This window comes from Tubulanus polymorphus, chromosome 8, assembly GCF_964204645.1.
Source record: "Tubulanus polymorphus chromosome 8, tnTubPoly1.2, whole genome shotgun sequence".
Lineage (NCBI taxonomy): Eukaryota > Metazoa > Nemertea > Palaeonemertea > Tubulaniformes > Tubulanidae > Tubulanus > Tubulanus polymorphus.
The window spans coordinates 10,778,638-10,798,686 of record NC_134032.1 but is presented as its reverse complement, the minus strand read 5'-3'; the positions used below and the strand labels follow the sequence as shown (position 1 = coordinate 10,798,686).

The 20,049-nt window shown below is 44.1% G+C and overlaps 2 protein-coding genes across 2 annotated transcripts; both read left to right on the top strand.

The window, feature by feature from the left end:
• The first annotated feature begins 206 nt into the window (after positions 1 to 206).
• On the top strand, positions 207 to 10,312 carry LOC141910263 (uncharacterized). Its single transcript, XM_074800990.1, has 4 exons — positions 207 to 313; positions 1,518 to 1,715; positions 2,294 to 3,352; positions 7,375 to 10,312. Exons 2-4 carry the CDS (start codon positions 1,562 to 1,564, stop codon positions 8,358 to 8,360), a joined length of 2,199 nt encoding a protein of 732 aa, XP_074657091.1. The 5' UTR covers positions 207 to 313; positions 1,518 to 1,561; the 3' UTR covers positions 8,361 to 10,312.
• Positions 10,313 to 10,548: 236 nt separating this feature from the next.
• LOC141910349 (uncharacterized) lies at positions 10,549 to 19,678 on the top strand. The gene is made up of 9 exons (XM_074801084.1): positions 10,549 to 10,600; positions 11,174 to 11,467; positions 12,507 to 13,045; positions 13,654 to 13,663; positions 14,331 to 14,580; positions 14,808 to 14,872; positions 16,907 to 17,179; positions 17,783 to 18,173; positions 18,280 to 19,678. Exons 1-9 carry the CDS (start codon positions 10,549 to 10,551, stop codon positions 18,659 to 18,661), a joined length of 2,256 nt encoding a protein of 751 aa, XP_074657185.1. The 3' UTR covers positions 18,662 to 19,678.
• Positions 19,679 to 20,049: the final 371 nt, after the last annotated feature.

Sequence of the window (20,049 nt, the reverse complement as noted above, 5' to 3'; positions counted from 1 at the left end):
TGACACATTATGATATGATTCAAACGAAATTGTATATATATCCCCCAAACCGACGTTTCGTATTAAGGGGTGACTGATCAATTAGCGCGAGTTCTGGTTTTAGACGCGACTTAATTGATGTTCTGGCGCGTCGGTGCGCGGCGTCTTTTCGCCTATGTTGATGTACTAGGTTTTGACGCCGCGAACGAGCGCTCCATGTTAATTATGGTCGACGGCGCGCAGCATCTGCCGAACTATCCGCTCGAGTTAACCGGAATATCTCGCGATCGATCGACGAAAACGGATCCCGATTATTGAAGTTACGCAGTCGAAGGTATTGAGAATCATTTAATGCATATTTCGCGATTTATTCTGGGCCGAAAAGGTTGTAAATCGGGTGTGAAGTGGGCGCTTTGAACTGGGGCTAAACGACATCTGGGTTCGCCATCATGGCTGCTAGTTGCTGCATCGGGGTGCATTGTGTCGACGCCATTATTATTGAACCCTGAATCGATGAACCTTAGGTGAACCTCTTTGTTGATGTCGAATTCAATAGGTTTTTGAAAGGCTCTAATCGGGTTATTGGAATATTGATCATTAGAATTTTATAACTTAGAATTTGAAATTATTTATTGCAGTACAAGTTTAGGCATGATGAATTATTTTTCTTTTAGGCCTATTATGAAACTTAATTTTTTTAATTGACTTCGCGGATGGTCCAGTTTCAAATAGAGTTAAGAACTCATATTTTCAGTTGCTATTGAATGTAGTATTTGTCAAAATATTTGGTTTGTTTACTTGATGATATAGCTTTTGACGGTTGAAATGTGCTTTCATTTTAATAAATTTTATCATATGAAATTCACTTGTGGAACTACTTCATTCATCTACCAGCCTACATATTATACGGGTTAGACAGATTTATTCAACTACTAAAATTGAATCGGTAGAGCTTTTTGGATTAGTTGCTAATGGTTACTTAGTATTTTCTATATCAAAATTTGCAAATGCAAAAGTTTGACAAGACAGATCGACTGATGTCCTTGGATCTCAGTGAAGAAGATAGATAGAAATCCAATATTTGATCACTGTTTATCCTTGGAGTGATCCAGCACATTCAGTCTATTGTGGCAGGGTTTCGTACCGTGGCGTGTCTCGTAGCCAACAGGAATTCGAATACTTGCTGGGGGAGGATGCATTCTCTCTATTTGCGTGCTTTGGTTTAAGCGAATAATTATTTAAATTCAACACTTCGCCCAACTTGGGCTTAAATTCCATTTCCATTTTCAAAATCAAAACCACTTCAAGCAGGTGTGGTAGGTTCGTACAGGATCATACCATATCAAATAATTCGGAAAATACCTATTAGGGCTTAAAAGTTTAGAAAAAGGGTGGACTGTCGAAGCCAAACACTGAAAATGAACAAATTTTAACTCTGAACACTTGAAACTTAAATGACCGACAATGGAAAATATGGGCCTGGAGCGCTAATTTCCTTTTTAGTCATGAGCTTTCATTGAGTATTGATATTTTTCTAGCAGGCCAGATTTACATCTGATCGAGAGACACTCAGGAAAGAGTCATGGTGTTGTTCATGGAAGGAGTCGGGCTCCACGTCCGGGAGGACGAGCTGAAACTCTGTTTGCGGCGCCATCTGGATTGGCTCGACGAAATCGTCGTCACGGTCGATGACAATACGTGGTTTCGTTGGTCGTCGCGGAGACAAACTGTTAAAAGTACGTATAACTATTGCATGAAAACGAATATAGTGGTCAAATTCTTTTCATGGAAAAGAAACTGAACTCAGGATTCCTCTAAGCTAAGAAATTTCTTTTGGGATGGTTACATTTCAATTTTAACTTTCCTGACAAAAAATATAGTACCTTCTCACTGGATAGCGCACCAAAATTGAATCTTCGATTAAACAGCCTGGCCACTGACCTGGAAAACCTATAGAAAACTCATGGGAATCAGATTCACATTAAAAAACTCAGGGACAAATCTTGCTGAAAAAACTTATAAGAAAACTTTGGGAATTAAGATAGGCCTATATATTATTGACCACTTGTTTCTTTATCAATACGTGATTCAATGAAAAATGAATGAATTGTTATCGGCATTTTAAACGAAGAAATTCTTTGGATTCACTCAGGAAATTTCTGTTATAACAAGGAAAAATCAGGGAATTTGCAAATAAGTGGCCACCTTGTCATTTGAGTTCTACGTATCCCAAAGAAAAATCTAATACCCTCGCTGGATACGGTCAAAGTCGCGTCCTATTACACATGAATTGTTTTCTCTCGCCCCTCGACAGGTCAAGGCGGATTAGCGGACGACGATTGCATGGTGGTCGCGATGCCGCACCAGCAGAACTCGCCGAAACGTCGCCTGGACATGAACCGCAAACAAGCGGTCGCGCAGAACGTTTTACGTGCCGTGAAACGTCGGCGAGGCGGTGGCACCGCGCCGGCGATGATGTCGTCGATTCCCCCGCAGAATCGCGCCGCGCAAATGAACTTCGGTGGTCGCGGCGGCGCCGTCGGACCGCGACCGCTCCATCAGCCGTACGCGAATCGCTCGCCGGGCGGCATGCAACAACAGACGACGCCGCAAAAAATGACTCCGCGCAAATCTCCGTCGTCGACACCGCAAAAAATGGCGATGTCGCCGGTTACCGGGCAGCAGCAACACGGCATGTCGATGCCATCACCGCAGCATCAGCAGCAACACCAACAAATGATGAGTCCGAAACACCGGCCTCAGTTGTCTTTCAGTAACAATATGTCTTCGCCTAATCATTCTTCGTCGTCGTCGCCGAACGCGGCGGCCGCAAATATTCCGTCGTCTATTCCGTCAGTATCGCCGGCCGCCGAGGACGGCGAGCACCGCGTGTCCGGCGCGCACGGCGTCGGCGACGCGGGCGGCGTCGTGCGGCCGTCGGCGGAAATGTTCACGACCGAGGAGATCGAGTCGACGTTGTTGAGCATTAAGAACTCCGAGCAGGACGTCAAACCGGAGCAGCAGCAACGACGGACGGACGACGGCACGGTGGCGCCGCCCGTGGACGGTAGCTACGAGTCGTATATACCGACCGGTGGCGGCGGCGATGATAGCCGCGAGACAACGGACGTGTCGGCGCCGTTACAAAACACGGAGATATTCGAACCGAAACCGGAGTATCACCACGACTCGTCGGCGACGGCGGCGGATAACTACGCCGACGACGGCGAAGAGGATATCGACGATCCGATCGAGATTATCAAAGTCGAACCGGGCATGATGGCCGGCTACGAGAATCAGTTGATGGGGCATCATCATCACCACCATGGCGCGCCGGGTCAACCGATGCCCGGTCCTAGTTCGCATTCGACCGGTAAGTTTCTCGGATTTATTTTCCTTCGTTCGATTCTTCGTCGTCGTTTTGCTGAGGACGAGTCGTATTAATCGCGCGGGAGGTTCAAAATTTATAACCAGAGATGTTGAAAATATATTCCTCTCGATCTAGTTCCACGGATCCGAGATAAGATCTGACTCGGGGAGACCATTTTCACTAAAATAGCTAATTCCTAAATCCGTTTAAGATACACTAGATTTATGAAGAAATTGAATAAATTTTAAGTCGGAGTTGAACCTTTTGTGATAGCTTATAATTTCAACGCGATAGTGAACTCATGACTGTGGCAATGAGTCCTGGGCCCAGTTGCACAGTCGTGACTTAAGTCCAAAGTGGTCTTAAATTCTAAGACTGGTCTTAAGGTGTTAGATTGGCTATAGAACCAAGTTGGTAGACTGGCCTTAAGACTGGTCTTAAGTCTAAGCCGTTACTATGCAACCGGCCCTGTTGTTGAATGTAAAAGCACAATGACTGGGATTTGAGAATATGAGACATGAAAACCGACGATAATTGAAAAGATTAAAAACACGTCTCTATTTGATTTCTGATTTTGCGTATAGTGCTCTGAAAATTGCTCCTGAGTATTTTGTAGCTCTGTTCTTTCCAGTGAGAAGCCAGGCTACATGGAGCATAACCAGTACTAAGTGAATTTGATTAAGGCCGAGTTAATCGGTTGTTGAACCTCAAATCGGCACGATTGGTACGACTCACTTCGAATTGCTTAGATGTGATTATTATCCTACAAAATGCCAGAATTTCGAAAAAATCCGTTGAGAAATAATATGCGCCTAGATCAGACAACAACACTCACGAAAGTATATTCAAGTCGATATTTCAAGATTTAACACAACGGTCCTGACCTTCCTCATAGGGGTAGTGGCTGAGTGATTTAAGCCTGCCCTTATTAATAACTGGGTGGCCGCAGACCTCAAAAACCTTGGAAAACTGAGGGAGTTTGGATGAGAGCTATTGACCGCGTGTATTCCTTAACTGGTTAGCTCAGGGAATTTAGTTTGATCACATTGAAAACTTTTGATTTGTAAATGGCCGGAAAGTGGCCACACTCAGATGCGGGCCTATGTAAGCACCATTGAGGGAGGTCAAAAGTTCAGTTGTTAAAGACAAATCTTCAAATATCAACAAACTTAATTCGATTCTGATGGATGATAATAATCGCTATTTGCAAATCGGTTGTTGTGCGTAATTGTAGTTTGCTTGGTGGCGTTGTGTGGCACTCCATTTCGAGTTATTGCGTTCTCTTTTCACCCTGTCGCACCGATCAGATTGCTCGTTGTATTATCGCTGAAAGCAAATTTGACGGGTTAACTATCAGAAAACCTGGGCTTAAATAATTATGGGATTTCTGTTTGGCCAATTATGACATTATCTGCTTATGTACCTGCGCACTCGGTCGAGTGCGGCAGGGTTTCACGCCGTGGCTGAGTGTAGATATGCCATCAGGTTCGAATCCCTGTCGAGGTGGGCCGCAGCCCCTCTACGGGTTGTGAATCATCGAGGGTAGATAATTTCGTCTAGTGATAATTGTTTATCCTTAATCTGAATATGATTCATAGATTTGAGTCTGTGGTAGAGGTTGAGACTGCCTTAGTCGCATGACTTATAACTTATAAATGGTTGATAAGATATCCTTAACGCATCCCTTATCCCTGAACAACTGAATAAGCCATGCCTCATTTCTCGTTTATGAAAGCCATTCCTTGTTTCCTCTCACTCTCATTCTCATTGGGCATTTGGTTCACAGACATATGTTGCGTGTTTTTAATGAGAAATGTCGGGAATTAACGGTAAGATATATTTCGACGAGTTTGTACGGTCGAACCGTCCGAGACCAGCGTGCACGTGTCGATCTATATATGCAGGGTATATATACGGAGGAACGATGAACCGATATTGTTTGTCGTGTCCAGTTAAAAAGTAGATTTATTTCATCTTATATGGGATGATGGTCTTATTTATTTATAACACAAGGTTCCGTCATTTAAGTGAAATATGTCTAGCTTCGATACTGGTACGTGGCATATAGTGTCATGATATCGGTGGACCTGGTTCCGAAATGCGTTCGAAAACGCAACATATTTAACGGGTTAAAAAATTTTCAACCCGAAGTCCTTGGCCATTTCAGTTTTTCCGAAATGGGTTCCTGCACTGCATTTATTTAGATATTTCAGGTTATTTGGCAACCTGAAATGATAGAAAAATCTGGCTGGTGTAGTAGTACTTGTAAAAATATATGAACCATTTCTCTTACTGGGAAAGTCGTCCGGAAAACAGTGAAAGAGTCGCGTTTCGCTGGTTTTCAAAATGGTGGTGGAAGTTTCGTGATATTTTTTTCCCGTGTGAAATTTTTTCAGATGGACACAACTGGATTATCACTTAGTCGCTATAAACGATTTTTCAAGGCTTGAAAATCGTTTTTCTGGCTAAAAAAATGATACCTTAAAGTTTCTCCTAATGGACTGGGTCACTTACGTAAACCGCAATGAAGTTTGTCACCAGTTCATTTCTATAACGACTTGCGCGTCTTTTATGATAAGCTCGATCATAATTTTTAAGAAAGTAATGTATACAGGGGTATATAGGCGGCCGGCAGGGTCAACTTTTTAAGCTCAGCAGAAACAAGAAAAAGGTATCTATTTTTTCGAAAGACGTTATTCGCGATTTCGCACTCTAGTCTTATTGTGGGTCGATGTTTGTTGAACCCCCGGCTGCTGCTGCTGCTGCTGCTGCTGCTGCTTCTTTTAATCAGATACGATATGTCCATGCGATATTTAACCTGTTCTGGTGGAAAATCAAAGAACGCCTCCCTTGAGACAAAGAGAGAGAGAGGCGACTGACATATCGTTGCCATGACGACCACGAGTTGGATCCGCGTGCGCACACGGCCACTAGGTCGGAGCGACGATGAGAATCGTTCGCTACCATACAATACTGATCAAGGAGCGATCACGGATGTGCGCGTTGCGTATTAATCCCGTGTGACAGCGGCAGACGACGGCTTCTTCGCGACAAAGCGACGCGTTATCGGTTGAAATCGCGAGATTTACTCGACTTTTTAAAATCTTCCTCAATTCTAACGAAACTCAGTGCGGAATTTGCATATACGATTAACTGGAATGAACTCTCGATAATTTGAACGCGCGTATATAAGCATAGATATCGACTGGTGCATAAAGTTGGTGGAGTTTGAGAGATTGTAGTCAATTAAAAGACAGAATTTGACGGATGGGTCATTGTTAAAACGGATAGACTAAAGAGGCGTAAGGTGAACGATTTCAGGTTGAAAATCTTCTCATCCCCGTTTATGATGTCTTTTGCAGGTTTTCATCTTGGTTCGACCTACCTGTATTAATTATAGGATTTTTTCTATAGTATTCGACCTACCTGCATTAAGTATCTATAGGATTATTTCTATAGTAGCGCCGGACGCATTAGATTTTGCATTAACGAATCACCCTACACCGAGTTCGGGTATAATCGCAGTTGTTCGTGTTTCTCGGAGGATATCTCGTTTTCGATTGAATAGTACCAGCCTTTTTACTGTTGGTACTATGATTAAATTCGTTCTCGGATCTGCCCTTGTTCATCCTCCTCTTTTCCCTGACTTATCTGAGAGATTTGTTGTTCATTGGTTTACAGGGGTCGGACGGGTCTTCTAAGGTTTTCAAAAATGGGAATCGATTTTTTTTGCACGCCCTTAAAAGGCAATGGAAATTTTGTTGCTTGTTTTCCTCTATGGCTATGGAAAAAGTATGGAAAATCAGGTCTCGCACTTCAAGATTTTCCGTCTATTTCTAGTTTTTTAACGGTGCTTCTATTAACGATGTATATTTGCTACCGTTGCTACTAACAAAAGATGATCTAAAGGAATGATTTTAATTTATACCCCCCCCCCCCCCAAAAAAAAAACCCAAACCCTCCGCCATCAACAACATCATCAGCAACTTCTGTTCTAAGTCTCCTCTTCCATCCGTATTTTGCAGATGATGCCGGATGGAATGAGGGATCTGCGACGGAAGACGCTAAACCGCCGGCGCCACCGGTGGCGGACGTCGATAACGACATCGAGATCGTCGAGGACGAGAGCACGCCGCCGAACTTCGGCGACCGCTTGTTCATCAACTACGGCATCACCGGACACGAGATCAAAAACGTGCAGTCGTCACCGGCGAAACCGTCGACGGACGATTGGGCGGTCGACGACGATCGCAAAACGCCGGCGGACGCGAAGATTTTTCGGACGCCCGATCCATCGCCGTCGAAGGCAATGGCGCGGTCTCCTCGTACGCCCGGCGGTATCGCCCGTTCCCCGCATCGTCTCACGCCGGGCCGGGCGGCGCGTACTCCGGTAAAACCGCCCGTCATAAACCGTTCGAGTTATCACAACAATAACGTCGCGACGACTCCGCAGAAATATCGGCCTCCGTCGTCAGGGGTGAAGGTCGAAGGATCGTCGTCGGGGGTGAAGGTCGAAGGTTCGCTCGGTGTTAAGGTCGAAGGGTCGGCATCGAGTCGCATTTACAACACACGCGGTCGCACGACCTCGGGCGGTAATCAGAAGGTCGATTACGCGTACGATTACGGGGATGTAATCGACGGCGATGATGATGACGGTGATCCCGTGCCTATAGCCGTCGATGATGATGAAGACGACGAGGATTATAAAGAGGAACTCCCGGATATCGACGTTAAGTACGACGTCTACGCGGACGGGGCCGTCGCGCAGCAGCAGCAGCAGCTCGTGTACGGCGTGAAGGCGTCGTCGTCGCCTGCGCGCGATCCGCGTCTGCGTTACGCGTGTCAGTTCTGCGACAAGGCGTTCATGGTGCAGTCGAGTTTGACGCGGCACCTGCGTACGCATCCTGGCATCGCGCCGTTCAGCTGCCGTTTCTGCACGAAGTGCTTCCGCAACACGTCCGGTCTCGAGGTGCACATGAATCGTATGCATAAGGATATGCTGCAAGTCTAATGGAACTCCCAGATCACCCCCCCCCCCCCTGATACGATGGATTCCCCTTGATAGGAGGCTCTTTCCAGGTGTATGGAGAGATTCTCTCATCGGCTTTGCTGAGTATCATGTCTGAACGATTCATTGTGTGTTTTTTTTTACGTTATCACGTAGCACCGATCAGTGTTTGATGCCTCAATGCAGGGGATTCCCTTGTGTTGGCTGGGGAATCCCTGTTTTCAAGGGAATTCCCTGATATACGTTCTGGTTCACTGACTGATCGCTGTTTGGTGCCTCGTCGCGGGGATACCCTGGTATTGGCTGGGAATTCCTTTTTAGGGAATACCCGATGGAAAGGTTATTCTCTGGTTCTGTGGAGGGGGTATTCTTTAACCCCTAAGTGTAGGGATTTCCCGGGTGTAAGTCGGGAACCCCATTTTTGAGGGAATTCCCTGATACATGGGGGATTCCCTAGTTTTGCTCCGCTCTCGTACGCTGTGCATTGATGTTTTTTACGAAGAGCTTTACATGATTTACGACCAGAATGTGATTATTTTTTTATACCCGTCAGACCGAAAAATCATGGGGAAAATGTCTCGCGGTGATTTGTTTTTTATGAAAATTTTTGAAATTACCAGCGCATTTCATGGACAGTGTAGTATGCGTGGTTGTGTGTGTGTTATGGCGTGGTTGATTTTCCTGTTCAATTTTAGCGGGCTACGCTAAATGTGTCGGCGTGAACTTAACTGAATCAAAATTTGATTTTATCATAAAAATTTGCTCGATTGCAAGGCTTGATGTTTTATGTTATTATTACGTTTGCTAGTTTTTAAATACGTGTTTTTCTTTTCTCAAAAAGAGAAAATGTTTCGTGAGACGCAATTTTTTTGTAGAAAGTTATTCCAGTTAATCGTTAGTTTTAGTTAAATTGTTTTAATCAGATATTGAATATTTCGAGGTAACTGTTAACGCTAGATGTTAAAATTCGCCGTGGTTTTGGCGGATCAGTTCTAGAAAGTTATTCCAGTTAATCTGTAGTTTTAGTTGAATTGTTTTAATCAGATATTAAATTTTCGAGGTAACCGTTGATGCTAGATGTTAAAATTCGTCGCGGTTTGACCGATCAGTTCGTTGTTCGTTTTAATTCCATAAGAATCGATAGGCTTTCTGTGATCATGAGCTATAGTTACGCGGTCGAGATATTATTTGGTAATATTTTAGTCAGTAAAAAATGAACTTGCATTTATTTTAAAACGGTTAAGACTTTGGTTGCGATGGCACGTAAGCATTTCTTACCCTGGTCAAATTGGCTGGTATTGTAGATGTCCGTGCCGAACTTAGGTATCTTTTGAATTACTCCATCTGAATGGTAACCAGTTCTGGAAGTAACTGCGACAAAGTATTAATTTACATTTACGTGAATGCGCTCTCTACTTGAGCACGGGCCAAATTTAATTCGGCCTAGTCCGGACCAGTTTGACCTGGGCGAAATCGTCTACGTGTGATCGCACCTTTTACCTGATTTTGATATCTGGGAGGGACCTCTGGTCAAATGTGTAATTTAGAATCGCGTGCAGTCAAGATACTTAAACGAGATGATTTAGCGTAAATATGTTGTTTTAATGTGATTGTGCATGAGTTTTTAAAGAAAATTTTGATGAAAATTGGGCGAGTGGTTTTTTGTTGTTGTATATGCCGGCAGGCTGTGTTTGCCGCGTGGGCAAAAAGTAGGCAAATTCTTCCAGTTCAGAAATCGTTGTAATCGACATTAACTTAAAATCGAGGGAAAAAAATAATCAAATATTCTATGTATGGATATATCGTTATAGTACGATGTATGTACGTTTAGCTGATTCGACGATAATCAAAGATAAATTTATATAATATAATTTTTCACGATTTTATCGTTTGTTTGTTTTTGCAATTTCAAGAGTGCGCACGGATCCAGGTGCAAATTTTCAAGGACTTGTCACACGAGGGAAATATAAGGCGCACTGCCGTACTGAAATGCGCCAATTATCTTTGTTGACACGACGAGAAAGGGTACTCGAAAAAAGATGGACTCGTACAAGTCTCACCTGTCCCCCTGAATCCGCCCCTTGAAGACGGTTTGTCTATGGTCTTTGTTAGAGTTGTTACGACGAGGAATATCCCCTCCCCAAACGTCGATAACATTTCATAGCTGCCAAATACATCCCCGGCATTTCTAATGATTGTATCCACGACGTTAGGAGACCTCGTGATATTCCCGCCAACAAAAAGTAAGAAATGGCTCCGTCTCCTTATATCGCTATATTTCTGTCGGATTAGAATATTCCTGTGCTCGGACTTGTAGGTTTGTGACCGCCTCCCACAAAGAAAAAATCATAGAAATATATGGACTGCACCATGGTGTATGAATCGGTGACAATCTACTTACCCTCAAAGTGGTGTGGCTGAGTGGTTAGAGTGTTTGACTCCTTGGGAAGCCTGGTCGTGGGTTCGAACCCGTATATTACCGTAGTGGGCAAGACATCCTCATTGCCTCTATCCGCCCAGGAGTAAATGGGTACCTGGCCTGATAGATGACTCCTTAGATAGATGCGCCCGGTAGTTGCTGGGATGATGTAACTTCTCCCCAGCGAGAGATGACTGATACAGAAAATAGAGTTATAGGCGAGGGGTAATGATATCAAATTAACGGGTTTGAACTGGACTGGTTAGGATACCTGCGCTATATCGACACTATTATTATTATTATTCATTAACCCTCCCCCCTCGAAAAACGAACAATCTGCGCGGCTTTTTGTAATTTGCTCCGTCGGATTAATATGTCGGTTTTTGTGCCTTTTCAGGCGTCGGCAGTCGCCAAAATAACCGAAGAGGCACGAAAACCAACAAAACACCGACGAAGCTTCCGACCTCCTCGAGTTCAGCGGCGGCGGCGACCGGCGGATACTCGACGGCCGTCGTGTACAACTGCGCCACCTGCGGGAAGGGATTCTCGTCGCGTCAACTCGTCACGCGTCACATGTTCATACACACCGGGCTGAAACCGTTCGAGTGTATGGTGTGCAAAAAACGTTTCAATCGCAAAGACGTCCTGCGCGTTCACATACGCTCGTGTCACGGGTTCGAGTTGCCGCAGGGTTACCCCGTACAGTCTACTGAGTGAGCGGGGTATCCCCGTACAGTCTACTGAGTGAGCGGGGTATCCCCGTACAGTCTACTGAGTGAGCGGGGTATCCCCGTACAGTCTACTCAGTGAGCGGGGTATCCCCGTACAGTCTACTGAGTGAGCGGGGTATCCCCGTACAGTCTACTCAGTGAGCGGGGTATCCCCGTACAGTCTACTCAGTGAGCGGGGTATCCCCGTACAGTCTACTACAAGGGGAACCCCTTACTGTCTTCTCGGTGAGCGGGGCTAGTCCCGTACAGCCTACTACGAGGGGAACCCTGTACTGTCCGTGAGCGGGGTTTATCTCGTACAGTCTATTCAATAAGCAGGGCTAGTCCTGTACAGTCAACCGAGTGAGCGGGGTTAGTCCTGTCGTGTCTACTACGTGGGGAACCCCTTACTGTGTTCAAAGTGAGCCGGGATAGTCCCATGCAACCTACTAAGAGGGTTTTAACCCGTACTGGACTCCATTAGGATGTTATCCCTGCGCACCTTAATCATTGGGGGCGGTTCACGTACGACCTTGTTTGGTGAAGATCCACACCGTAAGCATGGATGGATGTTTAGGTGGTTGTCTTGTTGGATTTATCAATGCTGTATTGAGCTTTCAAGCAAATGTTGCGAGGACGGAAAAATTGAAGATATTTTCGTGGAATAAAAGCAGCAGAGAAAAGAGGGCATTTTTATCGCGCGGACTCTCGTGAGATCACGACGGCCACCGTTTATTCGGCGCGTAAGACCTGCTGTTATTAAGTCGCGCGTCATCCATCCAGTAGGCTGGTTGCCAGATGGCGCTGTGTCGCCGGTACCTGATTGTTACGTGATCGCGGTGTATTTCGAAATTCGATAAGATTTTATGATTCGCGACGTGATTTTCTAAACCTCCCGCGGTAATAAAACCAGACGCCCGAAGTCGCGTAAACGAGCGAAAAGGGTTGCTCGGACGTTTCCAAGTCCTCGGGTGACGTGTAAGTTGTTGTTGTAACCTGTTCTATTTTCTGCCGTTTCAGGTTTACCTGACGGCCTGAAAATCGAACAGCAGCAACAACTGCAGGAGCAGATGCCGCCGGACTTCGACGACGATATTTACGGCGGTCATCTGCAACAGCAACAACAACCCGTGTTTCCCGGTAACGCCGACTACTTCGCGTACGAGAACATCGACCAGTCGACCGACTACCGGCAACCGGATTACGACGACTACAACTTGACGTCGACGCCGACGCGACGGAATCGGTCAACGCCGGTCGCCGCGAAGGGTCGAGGACGCGGCGGGACGCGGTCGCCGGCGAGTAAGGGTAACGCGCGTACGAAGGTTGGCGGCGCGAACTCGGGCGCGGTGTTCGCGATTCAGACGTCGTACGCGTGCACGACGTGCGGTAAAGGATTCTCGTCGAAACAGCTCGTCACGCGGCACTCGCTGATTCACACCGGCGTCAAACCGTTCGAGTGCATGGTGTGCAAGAAGCGATTCCAACGCAAGGATCACCTGCGCGTGCACATACGCACGCGGCACGGATTCGAGCTGCCGCAGGGCTATCCCGTACCGGCTAACCCTGAATAATTCCGCTCGCGAATTCCAATCGATAAACCCATCGTCTCGAATTCCACCATTTCTCAGGACTGCCGGTTGGGCCTCATGTTTTATTGACTGATATGATAAATCCACAATTTCTGAAAAAGTTCTTGAATTTTAGGAGATCTCGTGTTTTGTACATTTTTGCCGAGCGTTTTTTTATTTGGTATAAATTTTGTGTTATCGATAACATATCAATTAATCCTTTGACTGCTAAACTTGCAAATTCTCGGACTGCTGGCTGGCCCTTTCCATTATTGAATAAATCAAAAATTCAATTGAATGTTACGAGTGATAGAATTTTAGCCGAAGAACTCTATGTTGTTAAGTTTTATTGCCGAGCGCATTTTTTTATTCGGTATTTTTTGTATAATTGATATTGATTAATCCTTTGACTGCTAAACCCGCTTTTTTCGGGACTGCTGGCTGGCCATTTTTTTATCCGTTAGAAATCCAAAAGTGATCATCGTAATTAAGATGCGTGAATTGAGCTAGCGAAGTTACACCGTCATGGCTTGAATTTAAGAAGTTACATCCATAACCGATCTAACTACTTACGATTTAAGTCTTGTGATTTGAAGACGACAACTTGTGCGCATTAAGTCATGACCGTGCGACTGAGTCCAGTATTTTTATATCCGAAACATTCCTAATGGGCATTTCATTAGATAAGCTAAAGTCTAATCAATATTCGTACGGCGGCGTTGTATGATGATTCCGTATTCAGCAATGGGAGCAAAAAATATTTGATCGTTTAGCTATTATGAACTCGTTGAGAGATCGGGCCTGCTCATTTGCAAAATGTTTTCGTCCAATTTCCACGAGTCGCAGATTTCACTTGCGATTCAATTTTTTTTCCAACTCCCCGTACTGGGTCGATGTTCACGATTACGTAGCTATTATAATCAAAAGAATTTGAAAATCGTTATCTATACCAGGGGAGTGTATAGATGAATAAACTTTGTATTTAGTAACCCGTATTGCACCGCACGTATAATACGTGTTTTGACCCCTAGGTGGCGCTCCTACAAAAAAACCCTATTCGTTGTACTGATAATGGCCGCAATTCCAATGAAACTTTGTTTACCTCGTTGTGAACCGGCAACGCAGAAAAACCCATTATAACTGCTTTGCAGCCATATTTTTTTTTTTAACCCTAAACGAAGCGTAGTAGATTCGTAGTTTATTAGCACCGAATAGTAATTAATTAATAATGTTGATCAGTTAGTAATTATTATATATTTTTGTGCCGTTTCAGGGGCACAGCCGCAGTCCTGTATGTTCGGCAGTCAAACCTCGTCCGGCTCGGTCGTACAATACTGTTCGCAATGTGGTAAATATTTTAAGAACGCGTATAACTTGAAGCGCCACCTGTTGATACACAGCGGAGTCAAACCGTTCGAATGTATGGTCTGTCAAAAACGTTTCGCGCGCAAAGACAAACTGCGCTGCCACGTGCGGCACTGTCACGGCTTCGATTTGCCGTTCGGATACTCGATTCAGCCGATGTAGTAACGCTCGCTCCTATTGGCTGATACCGCCAGTAACGCTCGTTCCTATTGGCCGATACTCCTTTACAAGATTCATTCGAATTTAACTGCATTTTAGGATACCTATGTGGAACCTTTTTAAACCGGACTCCTAAAGTTCTTGTCTGCAAATTAATCACGTTAAGCTTTAATGACCATTTCTTATTGAAGACTTTATTTTGAATTCAGGGAATCGGTCTTTTAAGTGATAGTTCATTAGCCCAATTACAATTGGTATCATGGTACTTGTCGGATATTGGGACGAAAAAGGGTAATTTGTTTTAGCGAGGTTCCATGAAACGATAGAATAGTTTTAAGAAAATGAAATACCCGGATAAATGAAATTTGCACATATCCATGACCATATTATGGTCAGGGGCGGGGGATGGGGAGTGGTTGTGTTAATCAGATCGCCCCTGAGGGGGGCATGCAATGTAAACCAGAATGTCTGCATTTTTTTTTCGATACGAAGTATCCCTTTAATTTTACTAGCCGTCCACTGTTAGGGGTCAAATAGACCATTATATGTTGGAATTGCATGCATCCATGCATCCTCAGGGAGGCAAGGCAAAAATTCTGATGCTTTAAAATAGGCTAATTTTGCATAAACATACTTCATTGACGGCCCCTAACTACAGGATTTAAGCAGGATTCTTTGTGTCAAGTTCCGGCAACTGATGACTTCATTTTATTAGACTTTTTTTCATCAACAAAAAATGTATATCAAAACCTGTGTTTTAGGATTTTATGATTTGTTTTTTTTAATGTTTGTATGTTGGATATACAGTTTATTATGAACCGACAATGATCAAGTTTGTTCGGCACCCAGTTTCATAAAAAAGTTCAACTGCTAAATCGATAAAACCCTTTCTGTGCTGACTATCTGACCGCCATACTGGGTTACTAATATATCACCAAGTTTGACGGGTGCTGCCATCTTTTAATGGAGATACGAAACGAATTACTTATTACATCGAAACACCATAATGCGGTGTATTAGTGAAGTACATCACCGATATATACGCCGTACTGCAGTGTAAACGCACTCAAAAAGTTAAGATTAACTAGATAGTGAAGAAATTGAATCGATTTAAGTGTTAAATTTTTCGTTTTTGTGGAACTGCCCCGGATACTGACAATTCAGTGCTTTGAACAGTTTTAACATTTTTACTTTGGTATTTATGAAATGTTCGTGTATACTACTTATATATATATATATATAATCCGGATATTCTATGTACAGTCATATTAGATATCAATTCAAGATGTGAAAATTTTAAGAGAATATTTAGTTCATTAAACTTAACGAACTACGACTAATTAGAGGAATATTATACCAGGTTCTAGTAGTAATTGATATTTTATGTATATATACATATATGTATATGAATATATTTTTATTTACTTTTGTAAACGGATGAAAATAACCTCGAAGTAATTCGTGTAAAAATGTGTAATAAATGGATGAATAAAAAAGTCGATATCGAAATTGATAGATAAAAAAACGTAAGTTGGCTTTTCGTATTTGATATTTGATGTCGTTTTCGGGAAAGTAGGATGAACATCTTTCGAGAAGGAATTGTTTCAATTTCCGAAGCCGACGACGAATTCCAATTTCATTCTTCGGAAATATTAGTCCTATCCGTCTAATATCTGTGAGAACATCTAGAAGGTTGCATCTAGCTCGGCAGCTTCATCGACCTCGATCTAAGACTAGATGTGCCACCCCTTTTGTCGCGATCCGACTCTTTGGCTGAGGCTCAACGTGCAAGCACTGGGGCAATCCTGAAATCGAACTTCTTGCCAAGCGGCAGAGGGTTTCGATTAATCATCTCATGACCCGAGTATGAAGAATTCTACCACAATGACCGTAGAATCCACAGACATTGCCAGAAACAGTGGCGAAAACTAAGACAAATTTGACTAAGAACCTTTAGTATGTTGGTATATCACACATTTGAATGAATGATCAGTTTTTGGAATTAGTCGACTATTCGCAAACTAAGTGAAACCAATTGTCATTTAGTAACAAAAAATGGTGAACCAGGCAACTGAACACGGTCACTGTAATTCCAAGATGGCGGACACTGCGAAAATGCTTAAGACCAAACTGTAGTGAGCTTAGATTGATAGCGACCGCTAGTTACATAATCCGAAGTTTGCATTGGGGTTGTAAGGTATGCTAGGACCGTAAAGCATAGAAAACTGACTGGATATAACTCCTTCCGGCACTGGATGAAAGAAAGATATGAGGGCAATCCTTGGTTCGTAGTAATTATCGGCATTTTTCGATTTTTTCTTTCAGAATTCGATCTTCGAATCGTGTCCTCCGCCTCAGCCCGCTCGTCGGCTGGTCGTCAGTCGGAGGCCGTTAGTAGTCATAGCAACTATCACCCGCGTAGCAACCCGTGCACGGTTTGCGGTAAAACGTTCTCGTCGTCGAGTCACCTGACGCGTCACCTGATCATACACACCGGATACCGGCCGTTCGAGTGTATCGTCTGTAAAAAACGCTTCAACCGCAAAGACTACGTGCGCCACCACATAAAACTGACTCACGGGTTCGAGGTGCCGCTCAGCTGGTCGTTGAAACCCGCCGACGATTAAAACTTGCGCGTAAATCATGAAACTACGTCCGCGTTTAAGTGACCTTGAAATTACTCATAAGTTTACATGGCCTTGTACTGACTCATAAGATTAAGCGACCTTGACCTTGAAATGACTCGTAAGAGAAAGTTACCATGAAACTTCTCATCTACATGACCTTGAAATGACTCACAAGTTAAAGCAACCTCGAAACGACTCATAAGATAAAGTGACGTTGAAACGACTCGCGAGTTAAATTGACCTTCGATTGGCGAATCAGTTAAAGTGCAGAGTTACTCCAGCTGACCGTGAAGTGACGAAATTTGTCTAAAATTGACCTTAAAGCTATGTAAATGTCTACTTAAGTACCTAACCAGTGTTTGGGAGCGTAAAAACATCTTGTATTCAGACGGATGTAAATGTCCGGTGTTTGTGTCGTAGTGGATTATGAGCGTCGGGTTCAAACCCCAGAATTGCTGTTCACGGGGCCCTGAAAAGCTATGTACATGTTTAAGATGTAAGAACCCGGTTTTTCGGGCTGCGATTGAACTTCGTTAGAAAATTTTCCAGTAATTTTTGTGTATGGCTTTTTCAGGGGCCCCGACAACAACGACGCCGTTCGCGGGACAACAGCGGCGCATCGCGGACACCAACGCCCGGCGGCGAACGAACTCGGAATTTAGTTGCCCGATTTGCGGCAAATGTTACTCGACGAAGCGCCACCTGGCGCGTCACACGTTCATACACACCGGCGAGAAACCGTACGGATGTATCGTCTGCAAAAAACGCTTCAATCGCCGCGACAACGTGCGCAACCACATCCGTTTGCAGCATGGGTTCGAGTTGCCGTGGCGATATCCGCTGACGGTGGCGGCCGATGATAACGAGGGAGAGCGGCGGACGACAACGACGGTCACCGGCGCCGGCGACGATCCGTCTGCCGCGCGCGTCACCGGCGACGAGCAGGCGTATCTATTCGATCCGCTGTTGAATCAAAGCGACGAAGGATAAAAAAAATTTCGACGCGACTCTTCGAGTTATTTATTACTTTTTATTTATTTATTTCATTCGATCTCCAAAATGTGAATTTTGAAAGAAAACGTGGTTCTGCGCGCACGTGCTTTCGCCGGCCGGGTTTCCGCCGAATCTTTTAACGGGGGACCAAAATAAAAACTTACCCGAAATTCCTCGCTCGAAAGACATATCTAATTCTACGCATTTTTGGCTATTTTCAGATGCGGTCACTCGGCCGGCTCGGGCAGCGCCGGCGCCGTCTCTCGAATGTCACGTTTGCGGGAAGTTTTTCTCGCGTACGGGCCACCTGAACCGACACTTGTTAATACACACCGGACTGAAACCGTACGAGTGTATGGTGTGCAAAAAACGTTTCAATCGCAAAGACGCGTTACGCTGTCACATCCGGCTGCGACACGGGTTCGAATTGCCGCCCGGTTATCCGGTGTTACCCACATAGAAATCCCTCAGGGCTTTGTGCCCGTCAGTGCGTACGGTTGCCTCATATTTTGCGCGCGGCAAATTCAGATTTTTATACACGTAAGGCATTCAGGGATCGTTGTACGGGTAGATATAATTTAGATATCTTAGCCAGTGCCAGGAAAGCAAGGAATATCGCAGGAAATATCAGTAGTCAATCTGCCCGGGTAGCTCAACTGGTAGAGCATTCGTCTTGCAAACTGAAGACCCGGGTTCAAGTCCCAGCCGAGGTGGTCGACTATACTTTCCGAATGCCCTTAACTCTGATGCCTTCCGATAGGTGGGAGTGGAAAAAAGAAGTCGATTCTGAAAATTTGTGTTGACAAATATGAACTTTGTATTTTTCTGAGTGAAAGCCTGATGGTTAATACATAGTGTGCAATTGATATTGATAAAACAGAAGTAATGATGATAATAATCATAATTGTTATTTATATAGCGCAGGTATCCAATCTAGAGTCTGTTCAAATGCGCTCCAAACTTGGTATTATTACCTATTATCTATTCATGTATTAATCCTCTCCCTGGGGAGAAGTAACATCCGAGCATTTACTGGGCGCAACTACTAGGAGTCATACATAAGTAGTATCATACAGTAAACCTTGACTAATTTGGACAAACTGAGTGAGGTTGAGAGGAGGTGGTTTACCAGGAACCACTGCAGCTACTAATGAGGGAACGTTTTTCAGTGAATAAGAAGCGTTTATTTCGATATGGATGTAGAAATGATTATTTTAAATTGTAAATAGCTCGTGATGCTTTAATCACTTTTAATCGTCGATATTGTAATAGAATGAAATAGAATAATTGCGCGTGTGTGGTTCTGGTGGGGTCTGTCTGTGTCGGGATCGCAATTGAATGTTTGGATCACCGCTTCTAAAACGCTTATCTACGGTGCAATTGCCGGGAAATCCCGCCCACGGGTTTGTGTACTTCGAATATTTCTAGGAAACTGCGGCCCCACTGACCATAGCAGCTGTACCGCATCTATTGTATTTACGAGGTTCATATATATTTCTGGAAATCTATTAAAATGTTGTAGAAATATCATGTGTAAAACTGTTTATAACAATTTTAATAAATCCAACCACATCGAGAAACATATTTCATGTTATGTTGATATTTCTGTGTCGCGTAATTCGGTATCGGTTGATTCGTCGGTCTCATCCTTTCCTTTGAAGAAAGGCTTTTGGCTCAAGAGGATTTCGAACTCTCCGTTTCTTTGTAATCTGAGGTTTTAGATGCTAGTTTATATTTCCCAACACTGGAGAACCTCTTAGAAAATATGGTTGCATTCGATAGTCAATTATTCCGCCACAAATGTCATAATCCCTTCTTATTCATCGTTACTATGAAGGGGGAAAGTTT

Coding starts and splice junctions, on each gene's coding strand:
- LOC141910263 (XM_074800990.1), top strand. CDS start 1,562: ATGGTGTTGTTCATGGAAGGAGTCGGGCTCCACGTCCGGGAGGACGAG. Junction 1,716..2,293: donor GCGGAGACAAACTGTTAAAA/GTACGTATAACT, acceptor GCCCCTCGACAG/GTCAAGGCGGATTAGCGGAC. Junction 3,353..7,374: donor TCCTAGTTCGCATTCGACCG/GTAAGTTTCTCG, acceptor CGTATTTTGCAG/ATGATGCCGGATGGAATGAG.
- LOC141910349 (XM_074801084.1), top strand. CDS start 10,549: ATGATTGTATCCACGACGTTAGGAGACCTCGTGATATTCCCGCCAACA. Junction 14,873..16,906: donor GGATATTGGGACGAAAAAGG/GTAATTTGTTTT, acceptor TTTTTCTTTCAG/AATTCGATCTTCGAATCGTG. Junction 17,180..17,782: donor CGGGTTCGAGGTGCCGCTCA/GCTGGTCGTTGA, acceptor TGGCTTTTTCAG/GGGCCCCGACAACAACGACG.